Source organism: Phyllobates terribilis, unplaced genomic scaffold (assembly GCF_046119375.1).
Source record: "Phyllobates terribilis strain yellow unplaced genomic scaffold, ASM4611937v1 Scaffold_6374__1_contigs__length_44957, whole genome shotgun sequence".
Taxonomy (NCBI): domain Eukaryota; kingdom Metazoa; phylum Chordata; class Amphibia; order Anura; family Dendrobatidae; genus Phyllobates; species Phyllobates terribilis.
This window is the reverse complement of record NW_027369117.1, coordinates 20,630-30,114: the sequence shown is the minus strand read 5'-3', so window position 1 is coordinate 30,114 and position 9,485 is coordinate 20,630. Positions and strand designations below refer to the sequence as shown.

The window sequence follows — 9,485 nt, the reverse complement described above, 5'->3', positions numbered from 1 at the left end:
ATGCGTTGTCCGGCGTTCCCGGGTCTTCCTTTACGTCCCTCTTCTCTCGGCACTCCATTGCTTCAGCTCCATGGTAGTAACATATATGCTCTCGAACCTCCGTAAATCTGTATAATATGCTTTTCATGCCGGATTCCGGAAACACACTCATCAAGCTCCTAAACACCCATAAAACTCTACTAATAACCGTTAGTTACACTATATGAAATCTCTCTATCAGTGTTGCGGAAAACTATCCAGAACACCACCGACCCCTGGGACGGAAAGATGGCTCCTCAGTGGGAAGGGCCTTATTGCATCACCGAAATAGTTGGGAATGGGGCTTACAAGCTTTGATCCATCGACGGAGAATATCTACCCAGGAGCTAGAACGCAGCTCATCTGAAACGATATTACTTCTAGGTATGTGAGATTTAAACATCTTGTACTTATGATTGATTCAAGGATAAACTATCAAACACTACGACCGTCTAACAAATCAAACCCAAGATTTTTGTCCTTTGTCATTTAGTTTCTAGCAGGTAACACCTTGTGCGAGAAGACCTTCATCGTGGATCCACACACTCTTTACTTATACGATCTCTACACACATTACATACACGATCGATCGTTTCACAAGGGTTTACAAACGGAGTTTGGCACGTCGTACCCCGCGAACCTTATACTTTGTATAAGGTCTGTACTAAACCAAACTTCCTATACAATAACGGCCTTGCCTAAATACTTTTGTATCACTCTTACAAGTTGCAACTGACACACATACACTTTACAGGTTCTCATTTCTATCTCGACGAAGATGGAGCAGAATTGGTACGTCGGCACACCGCCCGCCTTGTACTTTCCACAAGGTGCGGTCGACACTACACGCTTAGGTGACAAATCCTGTATACAAACACAAGGCATTATAGTATTTTTCTCTCGTTTTGCAGGCCCCCTTTGTCAGGGACAAACGAAAGAAAAGACACAATCGCCAAAGAAAACACAGACGATATACCAAAAGGTGGTCCGTCCCATGACGAACCAATTAAAAAGTCTAACATGCAAACCGTTGTGGCACACGGGTCGCCAAAACCAAGAGTTAACCTCTGACACGGAGGGTACAACAGTCATGTTGGTTATATGAACTAGCCTCTTAGTTCATGCAATTAATAATGCTTCAGTTTTAATGATAACAAACAACCTTATATACTAATATGTTTATTGAGTGAGATGTCGCAGGAAAACAATAGGCCTTTTAGTTAATTAGGTGGTTTACGCATGGAAAGAAATGAGCTGAAGTAAAGATACAAGAGCGAGTCCAGCGAGAAGGATAGCGCTTAACGCGCTTAACCAGGAGCAAGGGAACCGAGTGCCACTGGAGGGAACCGAGTAAGAAGAGTGAGGAATCGAGCATTAGAGAAGCAAAGCGCTATACAAGGAGGACACGCTCAAGGGAACCAAGTACACTGAAGGGGACCGAGTGCGTATAAATTGAAGGATATCTCATAAGACGCTATAAAGGGAAAGATTTGATACACCTAGATCAACCAGATTCGAGATCTTGTTTGTTGAAGCAAGTTTGTTATTATAATCGGCTAGTTAGGATTCAGTAGTTTATTTATTATTATTATCAAGCTTTTCAGTAATTAGTTCTCGGTGATTATGCCATAGTATAAATAGTGTAGGTCATTTCCCATAAACGTTGTTGTTGAACACGCTGAGAGATAGTTCATTTTGATTTAGGACTTAGGCAATAATTATGAGAGTTTAGGAAGAAACTGAGAACTGTGTGTTTGCCTAATAGTTGTAAGCCCTATGAGAAATCAAATCAACAATCGTTTTGGAATTATTGTTTACTTGTTCTTAGCTTTACTTTCCGCACAAAAGTTTCAACCTTTAGTTAAAGCTAAGATCTTCACGATCCACAAGTCATAGTACAACAATCAATATCCAAAGAGCTTAAAAATATAACATAAAGAGAGAAATAGGGGCGAGATCACTTGTCCTTTGTTGGGTCAGGAGATGACACTTGATTCACATTGGCACCATCTACGTCGTCGTTGCGGCCAGAGCTCTATTTCTTCGTCACCACTGGCGTACGCCAAGCCAACCTTGTGGAGAAACTCTGAGTGGGGGTAGCCGTTGGGGTACTCCTCGTCGAACTCCTTTCGGGCTTGCAACGCACCCCATTCGTCATGCTTCCCCGCGGCGAACTCCTCCATCATCTCGACCCTAAACAGCTTTACCGTAGACAGTACTAAGATCCAGAGCAGCTTCTCCTCCCTCATTGTCAGACTTTCACAATTTTTCCTCAAGCTGGGCGATCTTAGCATCGGCTTCCTCCTCCACGTGAGCGATCCTAGTCGAGCTCTCTCCTTCGATAACCTTTAGCTTGCTTCGAGCATTGGCCAACTCGGTCTCCAGAGCACTGATCCGCTCCTTGGTCTTGTCAACCCAGGCGTTTGCATCTAATGTGTACTTTCTGATCTTTAGCTGGCTAGACCGCAGATTTTGCAAAGCCTACAAAAAACGAAACAAGACTTAGTGTTACACTAATACACGTAAACAAGCGATGAACGAAGAAAATCAGCATACTGTCCAAGAAGCAGACAAAGCGGCCTCCAGATTTTCCTCAAAGTTCATCATCTCGGTTGCGTCCGGAATGCGCATGGAGGACAAAACCTGGTCCAGCGCTAAAGTACCGGGAGCCAGGGGCTTCGTCAGATCGAAAACCTCGGGAGCTTTTCTCTTCTTAGTCTTGTCCTTTGAAGGTGGGGGAGGAGCCATCGATCGTTCAGACTTCGCCTTGCCTTTAAGAGCCATCAACGTCTTGAAAGAGGCCGCAACAGAACTTCATCCAGAACGAGTGGTAACAGCTGTGATCCAACCACGTATTCACAATTCAAAATACCAATCAAAGCAGTTTCCCGTATGAAAAGGTAAGAATGATCGAAGGGCACTTACATTTGGTGGGAGATGCCATCTTCGGGACTCAGGTCGAGGGGAAGTTTGGTCACAACAATCGCGTTTTCGAAAGTCCGATGCTCCAGGGGAATGTCGTTCGTCGCTTCGATTTTTGCCTCCAATGGTGGATCGATATCCTTCTCGCCTTTGCAAAACACTGCAAGGAAAGGAGAGTAAGATTAAGATCATGAACAAAGAGAAGTATTAGGGGGACAAATACGTACCAGGGTCCGACCACTGATTCCTCAGGTACGAGTAGTCCTCTCCCGACCACAACGAACGGACCTCGACGAAGAAGTACTGCTGAAGCCAATTCCTGTCGTTTGCGTCCAACTTTCGAATGACAGGGACACAGTTCGGGCGAGCCCTGAAACAGAACTATCTAGGACGCATGCTAAGAGAGTAGTACCAATAATCCAACGTAGAGAAATCGAAGTTTAGCCAGGGTAACGGTTGTTCAACCGATCGAGCATGCAGAGCAGACGCCACCCCGACGGCATGGTCTGTGCCAGAGCGAGCTTCCAATTCCTCAAGGTATCTTGAACCAGTTTAGAAAAGGGCCATGTCACTCCAATAGTAAACGGATAGCAGTAAAACCATACTCAGCCTGACACCACAGAATTGGCTCTCTCTTCACAGCGGGAAGCCTAGCAGCCATTGACGGTGGAAAGCGAGAAGCTACCGATAGCTTTTCTAGTTCCTCTTGTGTTACGGTGCTCGCCAGCATCCCGGCGTTCGGAATCAAAGAACCCTGGCGCATTACTTCTTCAGGAGAGGGCGTTCCTTCCTCGGATTCCTCCATCGAAGCAGCAGCACTAACTTCAGAAGTGGTTTGGGACTCTTCCTGGGAAGCCGCTGAGTCAGGTGTCCTTCCACAAAGCACATAAGTCACGGTTCGTGGATGGGAGGACTCACTGGAGGAATCAGAAGCGGTAGCAGAATCCATGGGAGGAGAGCAAGAAATTGAAACGGCGAAAACAAATTCAAAAAGAAGAGAAAGCTTTACCTTGGACGGAGAGACGGGAGGGAGAAGTGAGGGCTGTAGAGTCGTCAAATCATGCATTTAAAGAGTAACTCGGGCGAACCGATTGATGAAGTTGAAAAGCCATCCGTGTACACGTGTACGACCCGATACGAAGAAGTAAAACTCTTACCGGTTAGCTTTAACACTTTTACTCGGGGCTATTGTTGGGTCGCGATTATTGGGCTTCGCCCGAGATGGAGAAATAGGCTCGTAGCGGAAAGAGATCAATGGCTAACAGATCAATTAGTTTTCTTGTAAAGTCCGCCCGCCGATATTCTCTCCAACGACCCAGTATATGCCGAACGTGGGTCGCCCCACCATGAGAGCCATCAGTTCCGAGAATCGGGCTACAAGATCTGAACGAACTGGGAGCAACGTCCATATATCCTCTTCTTTGCAATGTACTCACAGACACATAACTTCTACGCCATTAGCAACATCATCACCCTTGCTTTATAACTCATTTCTTTTGCAATCAACCTCCAAAATCAATAGAAATACATTTTAAAGCTTGTTGTTCGATCGTCGGAACCCATATTTAGGCAATTAAGTTCGACCTTCGGTCACGCTTTTTGCCTCAAAACAATTTCCTTATATAAAAAACTAAATCAAAATATATTGATTCATAATTTTCATAGTAATTCATAATTTAACTATGTAATTTTAATATAACCATATAATTTTCTAATTAATCATCCAAAATTCTTAGACTTAATAGTATTCTTCATAAATAGGATTTATAAGACCACAACAAGCAAAAATCATACATTTTTCAACACATGTTTCAACGTAAGTAATATTAAATAATTATTCATAAATCATAGTCGCAGTTGCAGGCTCTTAGCGGACGTTGGTCATAGTACGAGGGCGAGAGGCAGGGACAGGGAGAACCGAACAAGGGTGAGAGGCGGGACGAGAGGTGAGTTGAGGTGAGAGGTGGTGGGCAAGAGGTGACGACATGACAAGATGGAGATGAGAGATAGTAGAGACGACAAAGTTCTCAGTTGAGAGGAAGATGGGTGAGAGATGAGAGGCGGAGGTGTGAGACGAACGAGAAGGTGAGATTGATTTTTAACTTAAATAAGAATGCATACCCCTTTCAAAAAGAAGAACGCATGCCCCTTTCAAAACAAAGAACGCATACCCCGCCTAGAAAAAAACGTAACACCTAGGCATGCCTAGCCTCCAAGACGGACGATTTTTTTCCACCACCTAGCAAAAAACGACTAGCACCTAGTCGGAACATTAGGGTGCCGCCTAGTGCCTAGGCGCGTTTTTTAGAACACTGCCCGTAACCCGATAAAAGTTCATTTTAAAATAACCCGACCTGAATGAGCCGAACCCGAAAGCTTTCCAATCCGAACCCGACCTGCCCGACCTGATTGCTAAGTAGAACACATTACAAATCAGTAAGATGCATTAATAAACACCATAGGATAAAATAGGCGGTCAACCTAATGCAATAATCTGATACTTTAACTTGTTCAACATCATTATGTCGATTTCAAAAGCCCAACAAATTTCCAAAATCACTGAAGAAATCCTAGATGACACCTAAATCACTGAATAATTTATAGCTCATCGTCAGCATCTTCGGAAGGTTCTTCTTCGCCTGTGGATGGCTTTCCATTTACAGAGACGAGCTCAGTCTCGAAGATGAGAGTAGCTCCACCTGCCAACATCCAATATGAAATTCAGATTTTCGTACCATTAAACTTTTCAAGAAATCAGCTTGGGATGATTATCAATTAAAACAAGCCTAAACAAACACTTTATGTCATGTAGAGATAGAAAAACATTTTGCAGTTAAAGTGGGCACCTGGAATTGTTGGGGGTGAGCCTTGTTCTCCATACCCAAGTTTGGCTGGTATTTTTAACTTTCTCTTCTCACCAACACACATGCCCAAAAGTCCTTGATCCCATCCTGCAACAATAATCTGAATTAGTGATGGTTTTCATGGTTAAATCCCGAGAAAAATCATGCTAACAAGTATAATAAACTTAATAGTTGCCACTTCATTGCAGAAGCAATTTGATACTAACAGTTGCATTTAGCAATACAGCTATGGAGGAAAATCATATGTAAATTAAAACTTGTAGGTTTTGCTATTGTATTCAATTTTCCGTATTTTTAGAGTATAGGTCTATTTACACACCTTTGATCACTTGACCATTGCCAAGAACAAACTCAATTGGGTCTCCCCTTTCAAAACTGGAGTCAAACACAGTTCCATCTGTAAGTGTTCCCTGCAAGACAATAAACAAGTAGCTTCCATCAGAGAGAAGTGGAATTACCATGACTGATCAGAGCACGAGTATGCTGATATTGTTCTCAAGAAAACTTATAACTAATGAATCCAGGCAGCAATTTGAATAAAGTATTACTATGCAAATCACATGCTTAAGGTTTTGATCACTAATCAAGCTAAATTGTCCTTTAGCTGCCAGTTCCATAGCTCATTAGAAAGCTCTTTCTAATTGTGACAAACATTGCATTTCAGCCACTTACCCGGTAGTGCACCTTGATTCTGTCGCCTTTGTGAGCCTTGATGTCACATGATGCTGGTTTATGCTGCCAAAGTAAAGTTGATATTAGAAAGATTCACATTGGCTATTAAACTGGACTTACTACCATGGGGTATATGAAGCTAATCGTGCTCTTTGTTCTATTGATACCAGCTTTAGGATATAAAATCATAAATTGATAAGAAGATCGTAGGGCATTAAGTTTAGGTCATACGTAATGGAATTAAAACATGTTGCAAGGTAAATTCGAAAACCTATATTGAAATCGCAAATGTGGATCTATGATAACAAAGAAAATGGAGCAGAAGTCTTACCTTGACACCGATCATTAACTCTTTGACATCGGCTGATTTCTTTGCATAAACTACAAATTAACAAATGCGTGAAAACCCCTCAAAATTCAGAAAATCATCAGAACAAGAAGATCCAATATCTTCAGCAATTAGAGAGTGAAACCAGATCTGCATCACATACCTACAGTAGCGAATAGAACGAAAAGGAGAATTGGAATCGCTTTCTCCATTTTAAACCTCAATTATAGACTACGAAGAACTATCTCCCAGTCTCACGCCTCGTTCTCTTTGTTTATCACTGTTTCCCCAGTTTGAGGATCTCAGATCTATTATAGAAATCCGCGTTCCTCCGGTTTGCGGATTCGGGTCCAAAACCGTTTGTCGGCCTATATTTGAAATAAACTGGCCCGTATCAAAGAGACTTTAGACAGTATATCCAACGGCGTCGTTTGAAAGTCTATAATGAAATGACGCACTCAGTGTCGTGTCCAATTATCTACCAGATCTCTCCCACGCGTATTCAACATCCAAATCGGCAATTCTCATGGCAATTAGGTCGAACCAGTAGCAAATCGAAGAAAATAATCTATCCTCGACGATGGCTGGGAACCTGATGCGAGCAATTCAGTACTCTGGCTATGGAGGCGGTGTCGCCGCTTTAAAGGTAGGACAACCTCTTCATGCTTCTTCGGTTTCTTAGGAATTTCAATTAAACATCTTCATTTCAAAATTCTGCATTTTTTATGGTATTAGTTTGAATTCAAGTGAGCATCTTTGTGTTACAGTAAACCGTGGGGGTAATCATTTAAATTTGGTGAAGCAAGTGTGGTTCGTTGATCATCACTCATCACTCATCAGTAATAAAATTTTGAATTCAACTTGAAACTTTCAGGGATGAGTTGACTTTCAACATTATAATTAATTTTTGCGTTGTATATACAAACATGATTCAGAAGATGCTTTGGGTTGGAGATTCCTATCAGGCTGTCAATTATATCCACTGTTGTATTTGAAAAGATGATAAGTGGAACAAAAATGCCCTTGCAAGTATAAGATGTAAAACAATGTAACAAGTAGATATTGTATATAGGGTATGATTACAAGTGTGGTGTTCGTTTAAAGTAACATTTCATTAACAGCATGTTGAGGTTCCAGTTCCTGAGGCAAAGGCTGGTGAATTGTTGGTTAAACTGGAGGCAACGAGTCTAAATCCAGTTGATTGGAAAATACAGAAAGGCATGCTGCGTCCTTTTCTTCCTAGAAAGTTCCCTACAATCCCAGGTTGGTTTTATCAACTGTATGTTTTTGTGTAGGCACAAGAACAGAGAAAAGAAAGGATCAATTGACTGATTGAAATCGATTTTCAATGAATTAACTCACCGGCTTATGCTTATCATAATATTACCAACAGTATGGGCTTCGAAAATCAAGTTATATCATGTTCACAAATCCAGCACCATCCGCTTATTTACTTTTGTTGTCTATTGTTGCTTAAGTTATTCTTCAATGTCTCAGGAACCGACGTGGCTGGTGAAGTAGTCCAGGTTGGATCAGAAGTCAGCAAATTCAAAGCTGGCGACAAAGTTGTATCTATACTCAGCCACCTTGTAAATTTCTTACCCAATTTTAATCCTACTTTCTCTTATTACCAAGAAAATTTGTGTTTCAGCTTCTCAAAAATCCAGTATTGACTAAGGGACTGTTTGGGGAAGGACAAAAGTAGAAAAACTTCTTATAATTGAAAATGTCATTACAATCTATTGTAACAGACTGGAGGTGGATTAGCAGAGTATGCAGTAGCCAAAGAGAGTCTGACAGTTACAAGGCCAACAGAAGTCTCAGCAGCCGAAGCCGCCAGCCTACCTGTCGCCGCCATGACAGCTCATCAAGCTCTAACCCAAGTCTGCAGTCTAAAGCTCAACGGAACCGATACTACGAAGAACATCCTCATAACAGCTGGCTCAGGTGGTGTGGGCCACTACGCTGTCCAGCTGGCAAAGCTAGGCAACGCCCACGTCACCGCCACTTGTGGGGCCCGCAACATGGATTTCGTTAAGAGCTTAGGTGCTGACGAGGTCATTGATTACCGGACCCCTGAAGGCGCCGCCTTAAAGAGCCCGTCTGGTAAGAAATACGACTATGTTATACATGGAACGTTGGGGGTTCCATGGTCAACGTTTGAACCGGAATTGAGTGTGAATGGGAAGGTTATTGATTTAACGCCCGGGCCCAGCGCCATGTGGACGTTTGCGGTTAAGAAGATTACGTTTTCCAAGAAGCAGTTGGTGCCGTTGCTGTTGATACCCAAGGCGGAGAATCTTGAGTATCTAGTGAATCTTGTGAAGGAGAAGAAGTTGAAGACGGTTGTGGATTCGAGGTTTCCTCTTAGTAAAGGCGAAGATGCTTGGGAGAAGATCATGAGTGGTCATGCTACTGGTAAGATCATAGTTGAGCCTTGAAGAATGTATGAACCTTGTGTACTCTCTGCAACATAATGCTTTCATTTAGTGAACTTCTAATGTAATGAGATGCTAGTTGCTATGTGATATTGTGAGTTCAATCATATTATATGTGCAAAAAACTATAAGATTGTATATGGAGGAGTTATTGGGCCTGGGTATTCGGGAAGTTTTGATGGGTCAATGTCAGACGACGTCGTATGGAGGTCCCGGACGTACCCGCTTCCGTCATATTAACTA

The 9,485-nt window shown here is 42.4% G+C and overlaps 2 protein-coding genes across 2 annotated transcripts; one reads left to right on the top strand and one right to left on the bottom strand.

Annotated features, from left to right (window-relative positions):
- Window positions 1-5,538: 5,538 nt before the first annotated feature.
- LOC141250908 (uncharacterized) lies at window positions 5,539-7,016 on the bottom strand. The gene is made up of 6 exons (XM_073670163.1): window positions 6,968-7,016; window positions 6,808-6,857; window positions 6,477-6,539; window positions 6,124-6,214; window positions 5,787-5,891; window positions 5,539-5,639 (listed from the first exon to the last, which is right to left on the bottom strand). The coding sequence occupies exons 1-6, from the start codon at window positions 7,014-7,016 to the stop codon at window positions 5,539-5,541; spliced, it is 459 nt and encodes a 152-aa protein (XP_073526264.1).
- Window positions 7,017-7,384: 368 nt separating this feature from the next.
- LOC141250906 (uncharacterized) lies at window positions 7,385-9,245 on the top strand. The gene is made up of 4 exons (XM_073670160.1): window positions 7,385-7,450; window positions 7,926-8,067; window positions 8,302-8,393; window positions 8,556-9,245. The coding sequence occupies exons 1-4, from the start codon at window positions 7,385-7,387 to the stop codon at window positions 9,243-9,245; spliced, it is 990 nt and encodes a 329-aa protein (XP_073526261.1).
- Window positions 9,246-9,485: the final 240 nt, after the last annotated feature.

Excerpts from the sequence above, each read along its gene's own strand:
- LOC141250908 (XM_073670163.1), bottom strand. The coding sequence starts at position 7,016 with ATGGAGAAAGCGATTCCAATTCTCCTTTTCGTTCTATTCGCTACTGTA. Across the intron at positions 6,858-6,967 it reads CGTTCTATTCGCTACTGTAG|TTTATGCAAAGAAATCAGCC; the intron begins GTATGTGATGCA and ends GTTAATTTGTAG. Across the intron at positions 5,892-6,123 it reads CAATGGTCAAGTGATCAAAG|GATGGGATCAAGGACTTTTG; the intron begins GTGTGTAAATAG and ends TTATTGTTGCAG.
- LOC141250906 (XM_073670160.1), top strand. The coding sequence starts at position 7,385 with ATGGCTGGGAACCTGATGCGAGCAATTCAGTACTCTGGCTATGGAGGC. Across the intron at positions 7,451-7,925 it reads GCGGTGTCGCCGCTTTAAAG|CATGTTGAGGTTCCAGTTCC; the intron begins GTAGGACAACCT and ends TTTCATTAACAG. Across the intron at positions 8,068-8,301 it reads AAAGTTCCCTACAATCCCAG|GAACCGACGTGGCTGGTGAA; the intron begins GTTGGTTTTATC and ends TCAATGTCTCAG.